Source organism: Corticium candelabrum, chromosome 17 (genome assembly GCF_963422355.1).
Source record: "Corticium candelabrum chromosome 17, ooCorCand1.1, whole genome shotgun sequence".
Classification (NCBI taxonomy): Eukaryota; Metazoa; Porifera; class Homoscleromorpha; order Homosclerophorida; family Plakinidae; genus Corticium; species Corticium candelabrum.
The window spans coordinates 1,688,830-1,714,841 of record NC_085101.1 but is presented as its reverse complement, the minus strand read 5'-3'; the positions used below and the strand labels follow the sequence as shown (position 1 = coordinate 1,714,841).

The 26,012-nt window shown below is 41.1% G+C and overlaps 1 protein-coding gene and 2 long non-coding RNA genes across 3 annotated transcripts; 1 reads left to right on the top strand and 2 right to left on the bottom strand.

Moving 5' to 3' along the window:
• Window positions 1-5,851: 5,851 nt before the first annotated feature.
• On the bottom strand, window positions 5,852-14,729 carry LOC134193323 (putative ammonium transporter 1). Its single transcript, XM_062662151.1, has 7 exons — window positions 14,428-14,729; window positions 13,927-14,027; window positions 13,734-13,868; window positions 8,380-8,613; window positions 8,182-8,320; window positions 6,377-6,598; window positions 5,852-6,317 (listed from the first exon to the last, which is right to left on the bottom strand). The coding sequence occupies exons 1-7, from the start codon at window positions 14,669-14,671 to the stop codon at window positions 6,040-6,042; spliced, it is 1,353 nt and encodes a 450-aa protein (XP_062518135.1). The 5' UTR covers window positions 14,672-14,729; the 3' UTR covers window positions 5,852-6,039.
• Window positions 14,730-21,402: 6,673 nt separating this feature from the next.
• On the top strand, window positions 21,403-23,161 carry LOC134193321 (uncharacterized). The gene is made up of 3 exons (XR_009972055.1): window positions 21,403-22,088; window positions 22,154-22,269; window positions 22,936-23,161. It is a non-coding gene; the product is annotated as an uncharacterized LOC134193321 (long non-coding RNA).
• A 273-nt stretch (window positions 23,162-23,434) lies between these two features.
• LOC134193405 (uncharacterized) lies at window positions 23,435-25,041 on the bottom strand. Its single transcript, XR_009972070.1, has 3 exons — window positions 24,835-25,041; window positions 23,726-24,102; window positions 23,435-23,658 (listed from the first exon to the last, which is right to left on the bottom strand). It is a non-coding gene; the product is annotated as an uncharacterized LOC134193405 (long non-coding RNA).
• Between the last annotated feature and the right edge of the window lie 971 nt (window positions 25,042-26,012).

The window sequence follows — 26,012 nt, the reverse complement described above, 5'->3', positions numbered from 1 at the left end:
TCATTGAACGCGTTCTTCATGTCCACTTTTAAACAGCAGAGATCTTCCTCTGAAGAATGGCAACTAATGAACCATCTCCCCGTGTGGACAGCAGCTTCCAAAGCGCCTTTTACTGCTACTCCTATTTGACCATATGGTAGTAATAGTTCTTGAAGACGAGGTTTAGTGGCAGCACAACACACGACTTGCAAGGCGACAAATTGTTTCACCAACTGCAATGGGTCTGTACCCACCATTCTTCTTTTTCAGAGCTGTAAGAGAGGCACCTACTAGCCAAGGAGCAATACATGTAGGTAATTTTCCTGCAAGCAGATTGTTCATAAAATCGGTGAGACTGTCAAGGCAGGATTGAGCTGCTGGGGCTATGGTACCACAAATTGCATCCAACAGATGTTGCGCCCTCAACTGTGAAGCACCAGGACTTGAACCTTTTGGAAATGCGTGAAGACTTGATAGAACATCTTTATTCTCTACCACTAACGAAGGTGGTGTGTCATAAGAACAGTCAGGAAATTGACAGTCTGGATGACGAAATAAAAGTTCTTCATATGCAGCAGAGTTTTTATGATCTGCACAACCCTCTGAGGAAAGAGAGAGAACAGCGTCACTGTAACAACCTTCACGAGCCAGTCTGATGGCTCGACGTGCAGTGCTTTCTCCAACATCAACAGATGTGAAACTCTTGTTGTCAAGACGAGAAGCATCAATACGAGCTTCTAACCACAATGAGACTATATCTCCATTTTGCCATTGCTTAATACGTGACAGAAATAGATTTTTTGATAACATGACGTCTCGTCTTCTCACCCCGATGAGGCACACGAAGAACAGATTTGCAAAAGCAAACAGTCTCACCATGCCCAGCATACTATGATTGACACACAAACGAAATTCCCGGAAAGTACGTCAGCTACCAAAGGACGAACCGATTTGAGAATGTGAACAACAGTGAAGACTGGGAGAGTCATCACCTCATTCATCACAGCATCAAAAAGTCGGTATGTCGATTGAATTAGCATAATTTAGACGAGCAGCTAAGGAAAGACCATTCAAGGCAATATCACTAGATGAGTTAAAGCTACGGTCAATAGCAACAGAACGTTTATTTGTGGTTGAACATCCATATGACAACCTCGAATTTTAGACCGTTCAGTAATTTGTTCACCATCTGCAGTATCCCGTATAACAGAAGCCTGTGTTGTAGACAGCCAAAAAGAATTGTTTGGATCCACCATAATGTCACCACAATGACAGTTTCCATAACCCTGAGATCGACGACAAGATTTCCAGTTGTACCAATAAGCACGAGCACGACGAGCACCATTCAATCTGATGAGAAAACCAGCATTGCGGTAAGTTGAGCTCCTAGAGTGATAATATTCCATTTGTGCTTAAACGTAGTAAAGACTATCGTTGGAAATAGTGACAACACTGTTGCTGTACTGCATGCCACCGTAAAGAAAGGAGACCAGACGGAACCACTGCTCTCATACCATCGAGTTTCGATCACTACACAGCAGAGCTGTAGTAGTTGCTGCCCGAGCTGCACAAGTGAGCAGCAGGTTTCTCGTTGCTAGCCTCCAAAACAATGCGATAATTAATTAGTACGACACCAACACACACTAACATTTGCCAAACATTTGCTTACTAGGATTTCTTGTCTACAAAAATGTTAAGTGAGCAGCTGGTGAAGATGAGTGCTCTAAACCGATGAATTTGACAAGAGAAACTGCTGACAGAGAAGCTAAACATGACGGCCTATCATAAGATAATACGTTCAGTTAACACAACGATTAGGTACTTGAACTGGTCACACGAGCTTTATATAATAACTGAGAATTCACGCGTATATCTTGTGGTTCAAGTCCTGAGTACTTGATGTTTCAATGATCACTACTACAGTTATGAAGTTGCAGCAATATCCCATCCCCAATACAGAGTAATTTTACCGACTGAGCTCAAGGATTTTCAGGCTCCACATATTCGACAAGTAGCATCAAAACTGAGCACTGTCAATCTAATAACGCCAAAATACAACATAGATTTATAAATACAGAGACAGTCTAAGCATCGTTTATTATTCAGTAGAGTAAATTTACTATTTTGACTTTGGTTTGTGTCTAATAAAAGTTAGAGATGGCCTTATTCCCATCTTGCCGTACACATTGTGGCTAAATTCTGCAAAAACCAGTATTGTTCATATCTAGCCACTTCACTCATGACCATGCCAAATGAAAATATATCAGATTATTCTGACTGTTTCATTTTACCCTTCTGGAGCAATTTGTTTATATCTCTTTATAAACTGTTGCTGTTTGCATTTATCAACATGAAGATAAATAGCATTTTCAAATGTACAGGCTTACCCAAAATCAACTATAACTGGTGACAATTGACCATCATGTTGCCCCTCAATCACAATGTTATCTGCTTTCAAATCATTGTGCAGAATTCTTCTTCCATGCAAATACTCAAGAGCATCACACACCACATACAACATGTGAGTGAGGTCATCTGATGTGATAATCTCTTTAGACCCTTCTGGATGCAACAGTCGCGTTAAAGTGCAGGGAATGTAGTGATTTTCTTTAAGAAGACCGTGAAATTGCATTACAATAAGGAATGGCTTTCGTTCAATGCACACACCAAACACGAGGGAGTGCAAGGTGAGCCAGAGACATCATCAAAGTTGCCTCCTCCTCGACCTCTAGATCCATTGGCAGTTTAACACTTAACATTCGGCAGTTGATATTGATTGATTGGAGACGATTCATGACCACCCAATGCATTGATATCTCATCTATGTATATAGTGTGAGCTAGAGTAGATAACCGTGTACACTTGTCTAAACAACCGTCTCCTAATAACATTTTCTCACGACTAAAACTCCTACTTCTCGTACACGTTACTCTAGCTATCTAATCTGAAACATTCATAATGGTCGTGCAGTCACTCTAACATGCATCTTCAACATACATGTTTTCCGGACAGCTGACAACTTAGTTAAACGGCGGTCGTTCCGGACCTCTTTCGGCCCAGCAATCTGTCATTAGGATCGCAAATGCATCCGGGCAATCGTCTGGACGACGGAACGCTCGCCTCTTTCCACGTCGTCGTCTGTTGGAAACTAATTAGCATAGTTAGATACTTAATTAATTATACAACTCTTTAGATCTTTGTACTGCGAATGCGCATTTTAGAATTTTCTATAGCTGGTGTTTTACAGTCACATGTATGGTTGCTCGCACTTTAGTGAATACAATAATTGTTCTTTAACCGAGTTGAGCCAATAGGTTATGCGCCCAGCGCGGTTTCCACTGCGCAGTTTCAAGTACTGAAGTATAGCTAGAGAGCGAGTCAGTTGGTGCCTGCTGAACAGAGTTCGGAACTCGACGGTTTGAACCAGGAAAAGAACGTTGAGATTTCTCGCAAGGTGAGCTATGGATGAAAAATGGACTATTGATAAGTTAGATGGAGGTAACTGGATCACATGGAAATTGCAGTTGAGGCATCAACTGCTTGCGAAACACTTGTTGAAGTACGTTGGTGGATCAGTAAATGTAGTGCTTCCGCAAAATGCAACTGGTGAACAACGAGCTAAGCATCAAATTGAGTCGCAAAAGGCATTTTCGATTATTGTTATGTCCGTCAGTACATCGCAACTGTATCTCATAACCTCTTATGAAGAATCAAAGGAAGCCTAGGATGCTCCTAGGCAGCATTTTGAGGGAGAAATTCTAGCTAATAAACTCTTCCTTAAGAAACAGTATTTTCGAAAGGAAATGAGTGACTGCAATTCAATTGACAGCCATCTAAACGAAATGAAGCAACTGACAGATAAACTTAACTCAATTAATTGGTGCATCAATTTCTGAAGAAGATCGAGTAGTTACTCTACTTGGAAGTTGACCTTCATCTTTCTCCACGTTAGTCACTGCTCTTGAAGCACGTGCAGACAATTTGAAGATGGATTTTGTTCAGCAGCAAATAATCTGTCGTGAGAGAAATCTCAATAGTCAGGAAGCGAAGTCTGTAGATTTATGTGATTCAGCACTAGCAGGAACGGAAATCTCCGAAGTGTTGGACCTGCATGTGACGAGCCTGTACATATTCAGCGATTTTGTCCAAAACGACAAGACGAAGTACAAAATCGAGCAAAAGTTATTAAAGACGAAATTGAATCAGACTGTGATGGTGAGGGAGCATTTCCTGTGTTTCGTGAAGTTCCTAAAGTTAGATGGTTGGTGGACTCACGTGCATCTATAGTCACATGACTCCTACAAGAGAAGACTACGCTGAGTATCAATCATTCTCAGCTCCTGAAAAGGTTGCTTTGGGTGATGGTAAATTACAGGGGCGGCGGAGCCGGGGGGGCTGGGGGGGCTAGAGCCCCCCAACTTTATCAACTTTATGCTGTAGAATTCCTGCTTTCTGTAATGTTTACCCTTTCGTTAAAGAATAGACCGCTACATATATTACGCTCAGAGTGGGTGTGACCTAAATATAAGTGGGCGGGGCCTTGCTCCTAAAATTCAGCCCCCTCAACTTTCAACTCGCTCCGCCGCCCCTGAATTAGATAATGTTGTTGAAGCAGTGGGAGTTGGTACTATACGACTGAACATGCTGTTCGACGCTAGTAACAGTAAAGGCAGTAATATGATATTACATCCTCCGAGATTGTCCTGCAATTTGTTTTCTGTAAGAGAAGTTGTAAAAAGAGGCCATACAGTAAACTTTGGTCAATTAAGATGCTTAATTGATTAGAGGGCCGGCCAAACTTTGCAAGGAATAGGTTTTGTAGCTAGAAATCTACATCACTTGAAGTGTAAAGTCATAATTGGTGAAGAAAGTGCTTCCATGGGCTTGGAAAATCTGCCAGAAGTCGATGGCATCAACGATTGGGTTATTTGAATGGGCAACATCTCACTAATGTTGAGGCTTAGTATCTGGCATCAAGTTGCCTATAACCTCAAATCTGTTATTTTGTGAGGGATGCATTTGGAAAGAAAACCATCTAGATCCTTGACACATAAACAGTCAAAATGTAAACTAGAACTTATCAATAATGATGTATGTGGACCACTTCAAGTAGAGTCGATTGGTGGGAGTTGATGCTTTGCTACGCGTAGAGATGACTATTCGAGGTATGTCTCAGTTTACTTTATTAAGCAGCAGGATAACCAGATGTTGACATCCAGAAACGGAACACAAGCAATAAAGCACGCACGCACGTACGCACGCAACACAACTATTATCATACAGTATATTAAATCATTTAAAAACTCGAATCTCATGCTCAGGTACCTAATTTTTGCAATATTCTTAGTATTTGCATTATTCTTAATTGACAGACAACAGCGGTCTAGGACTAATGTCCCCTCAAGGATTCCAACCTCTTGTCTATATACCCTTTTATTGGCTATAAAGCGAATTTCCAATGTTATGAATATTGCTGTTTGATTAGCGGTTTAATTGAAGAGAATTCTCTGAAAGCCATCCATGATGATGGTGACACAGGTTTAGAAAAATCAATTTTAGTTACAATAGAAATTGTGTTTAATTAATTAAATTACAATTTGTACAAAGAATGGTGTGAATGTAATTGTTCTCATACTTATAATGTGGCAATTATTGCGACTCCACTCATAATTAAGTCATCCCAATTGCTATTAATATCAATAAATTAATAAAATTAAAATTAACTATGTCCCGTTCAACCTAGAAATTTCATTTACAGTTAGATCTGAAAATGTGACAAAGCAATATTACTGCAGCTATCCTTTCCGAATAACAGTTCAATCATGAGGACAACTTTCCACCATATAGTAACCAAGCACTGGTGCAGTATAAATTTGATTTGGTCTTGTGGTAGTACATATAGAACAAACTACAGCTCAAGAGCAATAACAACACTGCTAACGAATAACGTCTACTATATACAGATAATCGCACCATCTATAGTCAACAAACAACACCCTAATGTCTCCATACTAGCTGTTACATAATTGTATTGCCGACCGTACACCAGCCTGACACCAGCTACACAACAGACACTGGATCGATCTCTACGCGATCACTGCTATGCAGTAATCCTTTGGAACTTCCTACACCAGCTTCTTCTTTAGCACCTTTTTCTGCAGTGTTTCCATCTGCTGTCGCTTTGTCGTGACATGAATTCTCGTGCTTCACATTGCGAGTAGTTGGCATTCCGCTATACATAGTGGTAAGAGCTTCACATAGAGTGAGAGATGATGATCTCTCTTCTATATTCACTTGATAAGGATAAGCTCTTTCTCCATGTTTTACAATATCAAGACCTAAGCAGTACATATTACAAAACAGTAACAATTACAGTACCCTACAAAATGGAAGAAACCTTTTCTTTCGTCATCTGATGTAACTCGGAGAATATTTAGCCACGACATAATTCCAAATATAAGAGAAGCCCACATCAATGTCCATACGATTATTACAAGTAGGCCACATAAATTCCAACCAAGTAGCAACATGGATACTTTGTTTCCTTTATAGAATAACCCCATATTGGCATCCAGAAATGGGACGCACAGAATTCCACATACACCACCACCAAAATGCACTATAAAAATCAATGTGTTAACTGTCTGTAGCCAGCAAATACATCGCTAGTAATATAAACCGCACCTCATGTAACATGAAGAGCTATTACAGAAAGCAAATTTTATTCAATTATCAAACGAGCATTTCCAAACGGATCCATGCACTTATGCCCATCTGCATCAATTTCATATTTGCACATAAATCCTGAACCAATACATACCATATAAGATTTAAGTAGAATCAACCATTTCATTACCACATTTTCCAATGACTGACTAATTCGACAACATACACGATTACAATTAGACAAACCACAAGTTAGGAAAGCTAGCATCAATTCTGATCATAAATTGTTATTTCTCTTTGTATATAAATAAAATATAAATACACATATATACAAACATATACTACGTATATATACATTTAACATTTCGCACACGCACACCACACACACACACACACACACACACACACACACACACACACACACACACACACACACACACACACACACACACACAGACACACAAACATACCAACCCCCTCACCATCTCCACCTCACCCATCCTCCCATCTCCACCCCACCCATCCTCCCATCTCCACCCCACCCATCCTCCCATCTCCACCCCACCCATCCTCCCATCTCCACCCCACCCATCCTCCCATCTCCACCCCACCCATCCTCCCATCTCCACCCCACCCCCATCTCCCACCCCCATCTCCCACCCCCATCTCCCACCCCCATCTCCCACCCCCATCTCCCACCCCCATCTCCCACCCCACCCCCATCTCCCACCCCACCCCCATCTCCCACCCCACCCCCATCTCCCACCCCACCCCCATCTCCCACCCCACCCCCATCTCCCACCCCACCCCCATCTCCCACCCCACCCCCATCTCCCACCCCACCCCCATCTCCCATCCCACCCCACCCCATCCTCCCATCCCCACCCCACCCCATCCTTCCATCCCCACCCCATCCTTCCATCCCCACCCCATCCTTCCATCCCCACCCCATCCTTCCATCCCCACCCCATCCTTCCATCCCCACCCCATCCTCCCATCCCCATCCTCCCATCCCCATCCTCCCATCCCCATCCTCCCATCCCCATCCTCCCATCCCCATCCTCCCATCCCCATCCTCCCATCCCCATCCTCCCATCCCCATCCTCCCATCCCCATCCTCCCATCCCCATCCTCCCATCCCCATCCTCCCATCCCCATCCTCCCATCCCCATCCTCCCATCCCCATCCTCCCATCCCCATCCTCCCATCCCCATCCTCCCATCCCCATCCTCCCATCCCCATCCTCCCATCCCCTTCCTCCCATCCCCATCCTCCCATCCCCATCCCACCCACCCCTCACCCCCATCCCCATCCCCGCCCCCACCTCACGCACGCACACACGCACGCACGCACGCACGTACACACACACGTTATAGTCATACGCGCTTTCAGTACTCCCCAATTAAGTAAATTAACAATGCCAATTTGCTTAAACAACAAATGTAAAGAGCTACATGTATCTTGATCTATCATAGAATAGTTTTAATTGATAATTACGTTACCTTCACAACCTCTACTGTATCGCTAGTACAATACCTGCGATAGCATCCAATGGATCATCCAGTCGTTTACCTTCCACAAACTTTGCTACAAAGCTGTACACCACACCTGATATTACCCCAATAGCAAAAGCACAATAAGAATACACACTGTTGGCACAGGCGCTTATAGAAACCTACGTAAAGATAAAAACAAAACCCATACAATAATACACATGACATTGAATCAACCTACCAATCCAACTAATGAGCCATTGATTGCAGACACAAGACTCCATTGTTGTTTCAACTTATCGCTAAATCGTCTATATATGAGAGAACTAAGGCTACCACCAGAAGCTGCCATTATGCAGTTGACCGCAATAAGACCAAGTGCACCACCACCATTTGGTTTGGAAAGGTCACCAATAGAAAGCAGGTTAAATGCAAAAAAGCCAAATAAAATAATGAACCCTCCAAGTGTAGACATCTACAACAAAACACACACACTTTACTTCAATTAAATACTCGGTAGTTTTACTATACACATAATAGCCTCGTCCACACAGGAAGATAAGTGTCATACAGGAACCGGACACTGACTAGCTCACGTGAGTCTGGGGACGAGGCTAACACATAACAGTTCATAATTGAATGCCATATTCACAATGGTATAAATGTTTTACAATATCACGTCACTATTACATCAGTGCTATTATTATGCTTAGTTTACCTAGCAAGAATGCATTTCATATTCCACTCAACGTTACACTCCTCAACAACTGACTCCACACAAACAGCATATTGCAAAGTCACTCTCAGATATTCTCAACATACTACTCAGCTCAGACAAAATAAAATTCAACAAACATGGCAGTACATCAAAGGTACCAACCATATATATATATATATATATATATATATATATATATATATATATATATATATATATATATATAAGAGCTGTCTGTCTGTCTGTCTGTCTGTCAAATAACATGTAACACTTAAAACAGAACAATGCAGACTACCCGAAGCCAACTTAGTTGCTGAAAAACTGGGTAGAGCAATCTACAGTACAGTCAATGTCATTTGTCAGAGCTGAGAGTTTTCTCATGATGACCTTTGCGTTGCATTTCTGAAGTTGAGTTGAGAATCTCTTTCTCCAGATGTCTGTCTGTCTGTCTGTCTGTCTGTCTGTCTGTCAATACATATATTTTCAAACATTGAACTATTATACACCATCTAAGTAAAGCAACAAAATACTACCAACGCCAATAAGGCTTGGTTCTACCTACAACTATTTATGTTTATGTGGCTGTCTGGCTGTCTGTCTCACAGGGAATCCAACAAAAAACCAGTCAGATTAATAGGTGTTTTGTGGGGGTTTATGGGCCTCCCTACTTAAAACCACAAAGCTTGAAACTCCACACAATTTGAACCACGCCTTCTGCTGTACAGTTCAGTTGCAAGAAGCGCTGCCAGCATTTTGAAGTTTACATTGTGACCCTCTCCATCTGTAAACTCATCTACAACAGAGAAACGGGCAGATGGAATGCTCTCAACTGAACTACGGCACGAGTTTGTAGTGCAGTCCATTACCCACCGTAATTCTTCAAAACCCTGAAACACGCCAGACCCCTTACATAACCCTAGCAAACCCTTATTAATTGCCAAGTTACCGGTATACAATTGGGGGCCAGTCGCAGCAGTCATTACTGATCTAGGACTTGGTGAAGATCATTCCAAAGATGGCAGCAGAACAATTAGTGGAAGTTAGCTATAGCAATTCATCAATCTTGTATACCACAGGCGTAGAATGCGGTCCCGCATGGCCGGACCAATATTCAAAAAGACCACTTTCGCCAGATGCTCAATAGCATCAACTTCCATTTTACAGGTATAGCCGATCGAATAAGTAATATATTGGTGATTGTGCTTGTAAAATACATCTCTAGATGTGACATGGAGTCGAGACTATCAATGTTCCCGAGATATGTAAACTCTGATATATAGTGTTGCCCTACCATCTACTAGCGTGCGTAACGTTGCCCCACCCATTAATGCGCGTTGGGCCAGACCAGTCACTTTTTGCTTCCTACGCTCCTGTATACAGATGCTAATCTCGAGAATGTTTCTCAAGAAATTTCTTACAGCCCTGACTTCATGAACAGCGCACGAATTAACTTGGGCTACAGCTTATTGGTCTTACTACAAATATTCTGAGAGAGAAATACCGCACTGTCAGGACAGTGGGCGGGAGCAAGGTATTAGAATTTCGAGGCACATCACTACTTGTAAATTGTACTATTCAGTAAAGCTCATTAGTTGTACACCCTAGAGAGGGATGCACTTTCCCTATTTCTTTCTATTTCTATAACCTTTTGGAAGACAAAAAATTTTGCAAGGTTTTGTTGGCCATGTTTACTTTCATACCTAGCGGGCAGTAAACTAGCAATTAGAATGATTTAGAGACTAAACAGCTACCACGGAGCCTGACAAGTCTGAAGATGTGACCCATATTGCAACATCAGCAGTAAGATCAAGGAGGACTGAAATGAACCAATCAGCATCAAGCTTGGAAATAGGTCCTGACGGAGCCTTGACTGTATAACCATCACGCACTGTTCAAATAGCAAATACGCTGGCACTTGGACTCAACCGGCAGTTGAAGTTCAGCGGTCTATCTGTTATAGCGGCTGTCTAGCGTCGGCGGCTGCAAGAGGATTACACATCCTATGCCTTCACCTGCAACAGCACAGTCCAGCAACAGGCAAAGACGTGTCCCTAATCCAAAATGTATACTTTTTGTCACACCAGCGCTCCAGTAGCTGCTGCATGGTCACCTACAATGCACAATCCGAGATCGACACGACGTGGTGTTGATCGACGCGTTACAGACAGACAGACACGTGGACATATGGACAGACGGAAGTGGGCGTTCCTGAGCGTTCGCATATTATAGTATAGGATTTCATGAGTATCCTATTCTAATTTATTTCTCAGAACGGGATATAATTGAACAGGATGTAACTCTGAATGAGAATTCGTCTGGCTGCTAATTTTCATACTAATAGCTAATCTACCAGTGCGGAGAACAGGATGGTGGGTTAGTCTATTGCATATCTGCACACTCACTATAGAGTTCATCCCAACAGTGGAAATTGTGGAAAGGGACTTTGACAGATTAATCTGCCTATAGTAAGAAAACAGGAAACTAAATTAGCGTAACTTTACTCAATGATGTCTGCTAAGAACAATATAATCACTCAATTACAAGCTGGTGAGGGCATTCTTAGTATAGCTGCAGAAATGATATATGCTATATACTGACAAAAGTAGGTGCGGACATATCTTCAAGCTCTGAAAGCGAAAAAATCTTCACTTGGAACTCTGAAGATGTCAGTGAAAACTATACCAATTGGATGCCACCCCCACCCCCTAATACAAATTGAATTAGTGTGATCATTTTTGCTAGATTAGAATGAGCCATGTGTGCACGTAGATGGGCAATCATGCCACACTTGATCTGTTTAGATATATAATACTTCAGAAACTGCTTGTTCTACCCTATCTGAGTATCATTTGGACGGACTATTTGAATACACCAACGCGTGTCCACCTCTTCATGTTCAATTGCAGAGTAATAGTATCAGTACCACAGTTACATATTCAGATCGGGTGATTTGGGAATTTTACCACACGACACTAAATGTTGAAATGGACTCTGTTAGTATACATAGCAACCGCACTCATGAACATTTCAATTTGCAAATTCCAGTTCACAACAGTTTGTGGGCATGCAAAGAGGTGTATTTCCAAAATTGCTGGAATATAACCCATGATTCATAATTTGTTGTAGCTCACATCTTAGGAAATTGCACCTGTTTCACAACAGATTATCAAGTACATACGGTCAATCAGTTAGCTACTTATTTGTGGTCATTTCTGCAAGTCAATTGTTTTTCATATAATACCTAACTAGCTAGAGGTAGCACACAATAAATTCCAACCTATGCTATTGAATACAGTTACTAGATAGAATTCTTCTAACACCAACATATAAAGCGCATTCCTTCATTCCCCTCTTTCACCATCTCTTCCCTCAATCTCTTCATGTCTTATATGGACAATACACATGCAAGCACGCACGCACAAACACACACAGACACACACACACAAACAGACAGACAGACAGACAGACACACAGACACACACACAAACACAGACAGACAGACAGACAGACAGACAGACAGACAGACAGACAGACACACACACACCACACACACACACACACACACACACACACACACACACACACACACACACACCACACACACACACACACACACACACACACACACACACACACACACACACACACACACACACACACACACACACACACACACACACACACACACACACACACACACACACACACACACACACACACACACACACACACATACACACATACACACTGACAAAAACGGCAAATGGATAAGGAGCTCCTGTTAAACGGTAATGGCAACCAGCCAGATGGCTGGGTTCCTGTGCATTAAGTAGGAGCTACGAACGGTGCTAAGCAATTTCCTGGAGCCTGGCCAGGTGCTCGCTTGAGCACCGACTGCGACGCCAATTGTGGTGTGGGCACCCGAAGTTCCATCCGAACCTGCAGTGGCTGATGGACTTTGTCGCAGTCAGAGGTCTTTGCCACCACAGTCAAACACCAGGTACTCATTTATACTCATGAGTCGAGAAAGGCAATTGTGTGTAAGTTTCTTGCGCAAGGAAATTATGCCATAGATCGCCATCACTGGGACTTAAACTTGCAACCCTGCAAGGTCCAGGATGTTTCTGTTCTCCAAACGCACTCTCTAACCAGTTGAGCCAAAGCGCGCGCACACACACACACACACACACACACACACACACACACACACACACACACACACACACACAACACACACACACACACACACACACACACACACACACACACACACACACACAACACACACACACACACACACACACACACACACACACACACACACACACACACACACACACACACACACACACACACACACATACACACAATAGCAAAAATGGCAAATGGATAAAGAGCTGCCAATAAAAATGGTAATGCCCCAGACAGATGGCTGGGTTCCTGTGCACTAAGTAGGAGATATGGGTCGTGCTAAGCAATCTCCTGGAGCCTGGCCAGGTGCTCGCAGGAGCACCGACTGCGACGCCAACTGTGGTATGGGCACCCGAAGTCCCACCCAAAACCCAGTGGATGATGGACTTTGTTGCAGTCGAATGTCTTTGCCACCCCAGTCAAAGACCAGGTACTTATTTTTACTCCTGAGTCGAGAGAGGCAACTGTGTGTAACTTTCTTGCCCAAGGAAATTATGCCATAGCTCGCCATCACTGGGACTTGCAACCCTGCAAGGTCCCGGATGTTTCCATTCTCTAAATGCACTCTCTAACCAATTGAGCCACAGCACACACACACACACACACACACACACACACACACACACACACACACACACACACACAAAATGTATGCACATACACATACATTAGCATAAAACACTCACTGTTGTTGTATTTGAAGATATCATAATTGACCTTCCCCTCTCATCAAAACGACCCCTACGTGCACCAACTACTGCAGCACCAACGAGAGCAGATGCTCCTCCGACGACATGAATGACACTGCTTCCAGCAAAATCCTACAACATCAACAAATTTCTAAACTTTTCAAACACCACTACAACCTAGTTGACATACCACATAGCGAACTGTCACATTATGGTGTTCATAAAAAATCCCAGAATATAGCCATCCTTGTGGTGCCCAAGCCCAGTGAGCTATAACTGGTTGCACCCATCCTACAGGATATACACAGAACCTACACACACGCTCGCATGCACGTACACAGGCAGACACACATGCGTGCACAAACATGCACATGCACACGCACATGCACACACACACACACATGCACCCACACACCCACACACCCACACACCCACCCACACACCCACACACACACACACACACCACACACACACACACACACACACCACACACACACACACACACACACACCACACACACACACACACACACACACACACACACACACACACACACACACACACACACACACACACACACACACACACACACACACACACACACACACACACACACACACACACACACACACACACACACACACACACACACACACAAACACACACATACACACAGTGTTAATATCTGTACCTGTACATAAAACTGTAAATATAAAATAGCCCTTCATTTGTGTTCTCTCTGCCATGGCCCCACTCACAATTGTGGCTGCGGTGATAACATAAACATAATGAACAAACCATTCAACTAACTCTTGACCATAAAGCCCAATTCCCGAAAGAAAAAAGTGGTTAGTTCCAATAAATGAATTGCCTCCTCCAAAAGCAAATGCATATCCAAATGCCCAATATGCAACACAACCACAAACAGCATCCATAAAGTTCTTGAAGAGAATGCTGGTGGTATTTTTAGATCGAACTGAGCCAGCTTCCAAAAATGCAAAACCAGCCTGCATAACTAAACTTCCATTAACAAATTATTCAAAAAGGTCACAAGATACTTACAGAAAACAATAGTAGCAAGAGTAGTGAAAATAGCACCCTCTATATTTTCAATCAATGCCATCTTGAATCTGATTTGATCAAAGTATGCACACTGAAATACTACAGCAAATCGAAGAATGCCTTAAATAAAACCAACGTTATTACAAATTACAAATATTTATAAGCATATTTCAGTGAATACTAAATGTGTTGCTCTAGAAAATGGTAAGTGCAGATATAACCGAAGGGGCACAACTACATATTTCTCCTCTTCCTTAAATTTAAATTAAATTAAATTTAAATCTTGAAACCTCGCTAACCATGTAATCTATAAGGAATTAATCTGTAGAGCATGCATTTTGTGTTCCACTAGCTGTACAGGTGCAACTTTTGTGTTCTAGTTTCGAGACCGGTGGCCTCGCTCAACCTCCAGGTAGCTATAGCCAACACAAACAGCTAGACACACGCGTGCGTGTACGTTTCCACGCTCGCACGCACGCACTAATTAACTAAACCAGCCTGTCCATGCTAAGCTCCGCAAAAATTAGGATTGTTCCTAATAAATGTCCTCAGTTTCATTTCAGTACCCAAGAAATGTCCGTTGAAATTGCTTGTGATTCTCTGTCTTTTTCCGCCTTGCCCGCGGTTAGTTTATCTCACTAGGAGGTCGCTTTAAGTACTTGTGTCCAGGAAGCAGAGCATGGCGTAACAATATGGTGTCTACAGTAACAATATAGTTACAAACAACAAGAAGACCGAATGAAAATAGAGATCCTTCATGTACCTAGCTCAAGTACTTACATCTCATTAATAGGGAACGCCTACCATCCTACTCAACATCGGATCTAACTCCTTTTGCGCGGACTTCCTTTCAATCCTTACGTTTTCCTAGATCTAAGAACTACTTACATGTACGATGACATTGTACAGTTCAGCTAGATAAACATGAATGTTGTCTTCCCGTCGTGGGCAATGACATTATCGACGGGCCTAGCATCCGAAAGCCCTTAATTCAGTACTAACATTTCGATTGTGTGCTCGAATGCGTCGGATGCGTGCGTCTCACTCTAATACTAAGCTTCCGGGCACATGACGCACTTGCTCACCTCCGTATGTTTGAAACTTTCTGATCAACCGACTTCGGATCTAACCGCCTGCAATGGCAAGCTCTGCAAGAGACAAGTAAGCAAAGCCTCTTCTCCAGAGATTGTCTCAACTGCTCTTTCTCCAGTGAGATTACTGTCAAAACGTTTAGTTAATTGCATTAGTACAGAGCTGCGCGAACGCTCGGGAACGCCCACTGCCATCTGTCTGTCTCTAACGCGCAGATCGACACGACGCCGGTCTCGGATCGTCACGAAACGCGGTGGGGCAAATTTTTTTTGGTCCACTTCACACACACATCCCGGATATATAGCCCGGATAAGTTTAACTTACACGTGCACGGTAGACCATTCTCACGTGCACGCATGTTGATCATGCATGATTTAGTAGTTCGAAATGTGTTGTTATGCTGAGAGATCGTGGGAATTTCGTTTTCTCTGCGAGCAGTTACCACACTCAGTAAACAGCAGTGGCTAGTGAAAGGAGAGCCCCGATATGGGGAATGTTGGTTGCTACAAACCGTTTTCTTTGCAGAAATCGACTTTCTCGAGAAACATTTGACTCCAGAAAAGCTTTTCGTGATGCAACTATTATACAAGACGACAGAGGTTTGTACGTTTTGCTAGTGAATTGATATTAGTTAATTAACTAATTATTAATTTATTAGAATACAGTATTTAGTAACATTAAAGCACAATTTATGTATTTATGGTAGTATTTTTGAACCTTAAATGTGATTTAATAAATAGTAATTTATAATTTATGTGTGTATATATATACAGTAGTGGACAAAGTATTTGCCAGGCAAGAAATTTCAAGGGTTTTCAGGATGTTTGTGTTTGGGTGGAAGCACAAAATATTAATAAAGCGACTTCTTGGTCAATGTTTGTCATGCAATAGGAAAATCAAGACTAATTGGTACAGAATTGAGTCTAAATCAGTTGGTTGTTGCAATTTAATTAAGATTATTGTTACAACCTAGTTAAAACAGATTAATTAAGTTTGCATTACAACTTATCAAAGCATATTCAATGCAAACAATATTACAACCTTTGAAAACAAACTAACTTATCAATTTATGCTCATATCAGCACTTATTTCCATTCTGTAGTCCAGAATATGATGAAAAATCAACAACAAAAACTACCCGGCAAATACTCTTGCCCACTACTGTATATACTAGTAACTATTGCAGAAGAACCTGTTTATTAATCATGTACTCTGCTGTTGCTGAAATTAATTTGTTTGCGTAAGAAATGTATGGCAAACAGGCAGGATTACAGGAAGTTGTTGATGCGGACAGTCTGTTGCCACAGAACACAGTTTTTCGTTAGCTTACAATACATAGAATCAATCCATGATCCATTTTAACAATAAAATTAAAACACACACAATGGAGATGCCTATGTCCATAGTGGGTGCACAGTTTGCTGGACATAAAACTGGAATGACTTGTTCTGAACACTAAATACAATCTGTTTCTCTTTATATCAAGGAATATTAACATAAACAGTTTTCTCAACTCAAAAAATCTTGTATTCTTGTACAGTTTAGATGGCATTAGGGGTATTTGTTTTCAAACTTATTGTCAGATTGTGGTTTCTCCTTGCTCTCTGGTGGATTCGTATGGGGATATTTTGGTTGTAGTTTTGGCTTTCATGAACAAACTTGGACGTCCTGCTGATGCTGGACGGGTAGAAAAGGACTTGAAGTGTCGTCTAGCTACAGCAATAGGTTGTACTCGAATCTTTTTCTTTTGTTTTCTGACTCCCACCTCTTTACCAAACATGTGTAGAGCAGAAAGCAGTCGCTACTGTGTACCAGGTGAGTGGATTCCTTTGCCTTGTAGTTTTCAATAATTGGAACAAAACCTTTTCTACTGCAGCTATGAAGCTGTCTGTGACATGACTTTCATGCAGTCCGTCCTTGATATCTTTAGTGACCTGTAGTACTCTTTCAATGACATCCCTTGACTTTTCATAGCTTCCTCTGTTAATTGGTTGTGCTTGATCTCTTTGAAATGTATTGCTAAAATCAATGTTGTCGTCAGCTGCAGTTGCCACTTCAGTTGTTTCACAGGAACAAGGAGCAATTTTTTCAAAGGAACGTTTGATATCTTCGTCAGACCAGTTCATACTGATGGAAGAGACTTTAGATGTTCTTCTTCAGCTTTTTGGTGGACACTACTGTAAAAGGAAATGGGTTGGTAGTGCTAATGCCACTGCTGCAAAAAGCTGACGGTCTTGAGGTGAATAAGTTGGGATAGTTTTGACACTGCTTTTGCGATACTTCATTGCTGCTGCAAATTGGTGTTTGCAAGGTCGACTTTGCATTCCGATGGGACAGGTGCACTCACCCAGTTGTAAGTCTACTACCACATTGTATTCTTATCTGACTGACTCACAACAGTGTAAACGTCTGGGTCATCTGATGCGACAATGTCGTCAGATGGAATGGTGTACGCTTTTACTCCTGTCACAGTAAATCTTGTAGAGGCAAAATGATCTAATCTGTTTGTGGCAACAGATATTAAATGTCGCTGGTAATACAGTTCGCGAGTCTGTGTGAGAAGATTGAACATTTGTACCACATTCCAAGCTTTATTCCTTTGGAAAAGGATGTCTTTTCTGATGCGTATGCTAGCCTCTGAATAAAGGTTAGTATAGTTGCCTTGTGTGGGAAAGTTCTTTCGGAAACACACAGCCCATTCTTTCCTTTGTTGCCAGTAATCACCTAGTCTCTTTTTGAATGTTTGAAAAGGGCTTTTGTCTACTTCACATTTAATTTCAGTCAATGCTTGCTCACTTGGGGCATAAACAAGTTGTTTTGTTAGTGCCATACAGGTAATTCTGTCTGTACCACAGATACCAGAATTTGAGCTCCAAGCCATCTTCATATAGTTTGTAAAAAATGAAAGACATGTAGGTGTAATTCCGCTTGAGGCCATGTACTCTTTAGAGCAATCCGTTCGCTTGCACATTCATCTGTCAGTAATGCTAGTGGTCCAAGATTTGGGCCTCTTCCAAAAAATGCACACTTGGGCAGTATGTGGCACAGTGCTGTAAACCCTGCTGACAAGGTAACAGCATCTTCACTGGATGTCATAACTGCAGCAAGTGGTAGAGCTCCTACTGATGTGCCGCAGCTAAGTATGAACACAGCTGTGTTCAAGTTATCAAGACTGGCTGTTGAGTCACAAAAGACTAGCTTTGCACTTTGTGTGACCATTTCATGGACTCTGACCATGAGAGGAGTGACTAGAGCTAAAAGGAAGGGCATGGCATCAGTCTTTCTGGTTTTTGGTTTAGGTTCATCCATGTTCATTGCAGCTGCTGCTTCGTAAGGTTGAAGAAATACTCACCCACCCTCTTTTTCATGTTCCTTGTTGTATCGTTGTACTTCCTCGAGCAGTCGCTCAAACACAGCCTCTCCATCTTCTGGTCCAATGTTGTCTGATTGCCATTTTCTAAAGAGGCGTTGAATGTCTCGTACATTTGGGGTTATGGCTCTGTCTGCAAGAGTGCTCTCAACTACTCGTTGATCACTTTTCAGTTGGAGTTGGGTCAAGTATTCATGTTTTGCAGAGGCAGCAGAGCTGCCAGACTCAAAGAGACTAATTTTCGCTTTTTTTCACAGCTTCTGTGACTGGCCTAGAGCTGAGCGCATGGCCACTGTGGATTGGGTGGTATGTGATTGTTAAGGCAAGATATTCAGGGTGGTCTGAGATTCTAGATGCCTCAGGTGGGTATACCCTAACTATTAAAGTGCTAGGACACATTGACTTTTTGTCTTGTGTGGAACAATGTATGGTGGTTTTCTTTAGTTTGCACTTCCTTTCTGTGGACATTTGTGACAGAGTTTTTTGTTTCCTGTAATGATGACAATGACGAACAGTTTTAAAAAGGAGCCGCCATTCTTTTGCTTTGAAACCTGTAGTGATTCGATAGGTGGTTTTTGAAACCTCTTCAAAATGTGTAATCCACTGGACAGCTGCAGTGTCACAATTGGCACTTGTCCATGCTTCTAGAGTAAAGTTGCTTGTTTCAGCTCCAAGAAACATTCCAATTCATGCCGACAATATGAGTCAACAAAATAGTTGTACCGCTGAGGGAGCAAGGGTATAATCCTGGTAGGGAGGCCTGAATCAGATTTGCATTCTTGTTTGGTATCAAGTGGGTGCTCTAGATTGGCTTCACTGGTAGTTTGAAATTGTTGAAGTGTGTTTGTGCTTAAAGTGCATCTTTTCACATAAACTGACTGTTGTTCTACTACAGACATGGAGGTTTCACTGACATTGTCAGCTTCTGTACTCTGTGAATGTCTCTCATTAGAAGTGCACCAGGTTACATTAGAAAAGAAAGGAGTCTTCTTGCCAGCTGAAACGGCTGGCAAGAAGACTTTGCAAAGTTTTTTCTACCAACTTTGTTTGCTTTGTCAGGCATATAGCAAGAGGGCCAATCAGTAGTTGCTTTGCATGGTGAAGCTGCTGAAGAGTTACATTTTCTCCTGAAACTTTGGTCTTGAAAGTTTTACTCAGACTTAAGCAAAGCTCCTGGCGTTCAGGTTGCTTGAGATGGTGGCTTTGAATTTGCTGAGACTGCAAGTTTTCATCAGTTAATATGGACTTATCTAGGATATTTGAAATTTTAATTTGATCAGAAAGCAGCCATACTGCTAAGGTATTCCTCAGATAGTGAGTGTAAGGGCTTGGTTGAAGCAGGGTTCTCCCCAGGGTGTTTGAGCATAGCGTTGCGCTACGCTTGAATTTCTACTTCACTCTCAGAGATCAGTGATTTGAGATTGTCTAGATATGCTCCAAATACGGGATAGCAAGTGCATGTGAAGGAAACGTAATCTTAATGATGTAATTTGCATGTTTAGAACCTGCTTACTAAGTAGGCGGCTTGAAGAAAGCCAATACTGAATAGGTCGGCTGATTGACCACTTTGCAAAAATAGTTCCAGTCAGATTACAACAGCTGTGCCACTTCAAAGTGCAAATTCTTTGCCATACAGAACAAGACGTGATGGCTACAATTGTGAAGAAAGAGAACCTTTCCTTAGTGTTTCCAAACATTTGTAACCTTGCAGCCATTGCCCAGCTAATCCCTGCTTTCACTGCTGACTGTGAGAGGGCTTTTCTGAACTGAATAGAATAATGACACCTCTGAGAAACCCCCTCTGAGCAACAAAATCACAGTGCAGCTGCTGTTTATCTCTATTGAAGGTCCCTGTTTAGAAGACTTTGACTTTAACGCTGCATGTCTGGAGTGGGCTTTCAAGAGGAACAGATGCATTACAATATTGTAACAGAGTCAGCATAATTTCATTTTATAGTGGACAGCTTGTAAGATTGAACACAGTTTTGCTTATTACTCTCTAACGTAGCAAGCAACCTTAGGGTATATACTCAGTCACTGTTTGAAGCAATGATTACGAATAAATAGTATGTCATTGTGTTTATGCATTCAATTGTGTCACATTGTGTATCTAGCAAGCTTGCACTGCTACTTAGTAGACTAGTTAACAGGTTTGTCAATGCATGGTTGCAAGTCAAAGCAATATCTTGACTTCAACAGCTGTCCATGCTAAATTCGTACTCTTCCAACTAATGGGTTACTGATAGCTGACAGCCTGTAAACAACAACTAGTATAGACGATTTTCAGCAGCAAGTCTAATATATTGATAATAGATCAGTATTGCAATTGGGACTTTGTCGTGACGTTATTGGATGGGCGTGGTCTTAGGGAGGGGCTAGTGCTACACTTTCCTGAAATCCTGGGGAGAACCCTGGTTGAAGGTAAAGTTTGAGTTTTGCTTTGTCACATAGAAGGACAGCTGTGGTGAACAGATGTGTGCCCACAGATTCTCTGGAGAAAATGCTGCAACTGCCACAAAAACAAAGGCAATAACCCCACAAAGAGAAGAACATGTTTGTATTGGGAAATTTTTGCAATGCCTTGATCATGCGTGTTTTCCATCTTTTCAAATGTCGGCCTATGCATAGGAATCAAATCGTGAATATCCACTCTTTCACCTAAGGCAGTGCTTACATAGTCCAGTGTTTGTATTAGTTCTACCAACAAGTTGGTAGGAACTGGGTATCCCAATGGGTCACCATAGAAGGAAGCTTTTGAATTCAAATCTAAATCAACCACTGTCCAATGATTCCTACTCATCAATGTATTTGATGCAACAGAAGATCCAGTTAAGGCATCAATTTGTACGTTGACGATCAGGAATATAAGTCTAATCTTCTTTCTGTTGTTCAGAGCTAATGCTATGGATGTGTTCAACGTGAATTAGCAAACTTTGGATAGCACAAGGCAAAGACAATCTTGTGATGAGCAATTGAGAAGCGATGCCATACCTTCAAGCAGTGTATCAGGTAACCAACCATCTGTCACATGCCAGTCTAGGCATTTGGTAGCTACTGTAGTCACGTCACCAAATGCCACAGCAGAGGCTGGCTTGTCTGACAGAATTTGTTGAAATTGCTGTATCTTGCTCAAGTCAAGAGTTCAAGATTCAAAGTGTCAGGAATGTGACAGACCTTGTTGAACCACTTGTCTTCTTGAATAACCTGTGGGAGGACACCACTTAGACAGGAGTATGGACATTAAATTAAGGAACAAACTTGTTTAGCTCAAAGTATTTTTATTACTTTACTGCAGTTAGGTGGCAGAGTATTACTAATCGACATTTGTAGTTGTGAATTCAGTTAACATGAGTAGTGGTGAGCTAATATAATTTGTGGTATTCTGGACAGGAACAAATTCTCATGCATATTGGTTAATATCTACACTGTCTAAACAAGATAGTGTAGGCACACTCTAAAAGAAGCATGCTTTAGCTATAGGTACTTAGCAAGGATGTGTGGTACATGTGATTACAAGTAACTAGTTCATGTAATGTACAATCTCATAATTAAATGGGACATGAAATGCTAACTAAAATCATCTAGTCACTTAGACAGAACACTACAATGCGTAGAAAGAGATTCAAGAATTTACCTGAAGAATGAGATGCTTAATATTTTGCATTGTGTGTATAGGATGTGTGAAGAATATTGGAAGGTAGATCGGGGAAGGACATGTCAAAGTACTCTCTAGCAAAATCTAGCGACTGCTGTGACATTTCTTACCATATTTATGACGTTTGTTTACCAGTTTACAATGCTGTATACGCATAACTCAATCTTAACCAGTTATAGTCATTACCAGTTGGATATAACAGTGTACGCTCTAGATGTTGAAGAAAGACTTAAAGTAACATGATAATGTTTTGTGCTTGTATATACGTAGTTCTATTTGTGGTCAATTTGAGCATGGTATAAGATACTGTGAATACGCATCATCAACTGCTCCATCTCATCATAGTAAAGAAACACTGCCCTTTGGTATTTATCAAGTTTTGAAACCAGAATTACTGTAACAGCTAGCCCTCATATATGGAACCCTATCTGAGAGCAACTCCCAATCTAACAGCCAGGGACACAATGAATGGCAGATCGTTCAAGTGAGCATTATAGATATAAATAAATACACCATCATGTTGCAAATTTATTCAGAAATCTCTTTCAGCATGGCTGGTCTCCCAAAAGATCCTGTAAATAATCTATCAAATGTACAAAGTACAATAGCTAAAAGCACTACGAGTCAAAATGCAATGCAGCTATACAAACTTAGTTGCACTCATTTCTACAGAAAACTGGTCACGGCAGCTCCCTGAAGAAAAGGCACTTTCTGTGTAACTCTGGAGAATCTCGAAAGATAAACTAAAAATTCAAACCTTCTTTGACTTACAAGTGCAGTACATACAACTGAGACATTGCATGCAAGTACCTTATCGAGATCCAGAAAATGTTAATTAATCAAAACATAGGTGACTTATGCCTAAACCACACATGTAATTCGTCTTCTGGCAGGTGCAACAATGGAAATTATCCAGGTTACTCATCTAGAATCTGCAACAACCAGAATAAAGAAGTTACGTTGACTCTATTTACAATATTGACTGTGTTAATTAATCAAAGAAATATGAAATGTATTAAATCAATAAATATTAACTGCAATAATCAATCGACATTTACTATATAAATTTAATTAATAACATTGACTGTAGACATCAATCAAAACTTCCACCACTAAATGTTAGCTCACCACTACATATTAACTGAATTCACAACAACAAATGTCCTGGATTGTTCATATTCCTTGATCTATAGAGAGGAACAGATTGTAGTTAGAATTTTCAGAATGAATGTTCAGAACAAGTTATTCCTGTTTTATGTTAAAATGGATCATGGATTGCTTCTATTTTAGGCTAATGAAAAACTGTGTTCTGTGGCAACAGACTGTCCATGGCGCAGATCAACAGCTTACTGTGATCCTACCTGTTTGCCAAACATTTCTTATGCAAACAAATTAATTGCAGTAACAGCAGAGTACATGATTAATTAAAAACGGGTTCTTCTGCAACAGTTACTGGTATATATATATATATATATATTATCTATATATATATATATATATATATATATATATATATATTTAGAAATACATATATTTATATAAACCCACCTACGTGGGTATCTAACACACATTATCCATATATATAATGTAATGCAACAACTGTCTGTTAATTTGTGAAAATTTAATGCTCGCATGATACAAAGTAGATTAATGTTAGATGCTGATGTAATTGCTTGGGATTTGCCGGTTTTGTCTGTTAGTAGTTTGTTATAAAATATAATATTATTTCTCTCTCTAAAATATATATATATATATATATACTTATAAATTATAAATTACTATTTATTAAATCACATTTAAGGTTCAAAAATACTACCATAAATACATAAATTGTGCTTTAATGTTACTAAATACTGCATTCTAATAAATTAACAATTAGTTAATTAACTAATATCAATTCACTAGCAAAATGTACAAACCTCTGTCGTCTTGTATAATAGTTGCATCACGAAACCGAGAAAGTCGATTTCTGCAAAGAATACGATTTGTAGCAACCAACATTCCCCATATTGGGGCTCTCCTTTCACTAGCCACTGCTGTTTACTGAGTGTGGTAACTGCTCGCAGAGAAAGCGCAATTCCCACGATCTGTCAGCATAGCAACACATTTCGAACTACTAAATCATGCATGATCCAACATGCGTGCACGTGAGAATGGTCTACCGTGCACGTGTAAGTTAAACTTATTCGGGCTATATATCCGGGATGTGTGCGTGAAGTGGACCCAAAAAAAATTTGCGCGGTGGGCCGGTCGAGATCGCGAGTCCGAGACGAACGGTCTCGTCGGATTTCGCCTCGGCTGCCTCCGACGGCCCGAAACGAGACGTGGTGGCTTGAAATGTGATGCGCAGGAGTTTGTTTATTCAATTGACCGAGTATGCGGATGGCGCACACCAGCTATCATACTCCGTTCTAGTTCTCTCATCTACAGTGTGAGGATGCACCGCGGGTGTAGTCCGAGTAAGCCGGCTGGCTCACCGGGCCGCTTGTGCGTGCGTGCGTCCATGTGTAAAATATTGGATGCCTGCTGAACCAGACAAATAGCGTTTCTAGTGGACTACTGTATACACATATTAGTCTATTTTCTCAGTGGTACAAAAATGATAAAGCAAACCAAATAGCCCAGTATTGCCATAAACATGTATCTGCAATTAATAGCCATTAGTTACAGTCTAGCAATGAGTATTAACTTAATTAAAAAGTAGCACTACATGACAAAATTTAACTGTAGTTAATCAATTATATTTTACTGTAAAATCTATATATCTACTTATTCCGTTAAGTTATTGGAATTTTTATTTTTATACCCTAGCTATGCATGAGACATTCTCAATTACCGGACATTTTCCTAGATCCCAACAATGATCAGATTGGCAGTGCATGACCACCCTCCCACCCTTTCAATTTGAAGAAATGTGTAACAACACTGACTTTAATATCGAAAAACGGCTCACTTTCTCGATTAGCGTATTAATTTGCATCGAGACCGCCCCTATTAATATTAGTACAAACAAGGCAAACAATAGTGTATGTTGCCCTGGAAATAGTCGGCAGGAAAGAGTAGGTTGAGGACAATACTCTAGCTTCCACTGCATTAA

Excerpts from the sequence above, each read along its gene's own strand:
- LOC134193323 (XM_062662151.1), bottom strand. The coding sequence starts at position 14,671 with ATGGATGCTGTTTGTGGTTGTGTTGCATATTGGGCATTTGGATATGCA. Across the intron at positions 14,028-14,427 it reads ATTTACAGTTTTATGTACAG|GATGGGTGCAACCAGTTATA; the intron begins GTACAGATATTA and ends TATATCCTGTAG. Across the intron at positions 8,614-13,733 it reads TATCTTCAAATACAACAACA|ATGTCTACACTTGGAGGGTT; the intron begins GTGAGTGTTTTA and ends GTTTTGTTGTAG.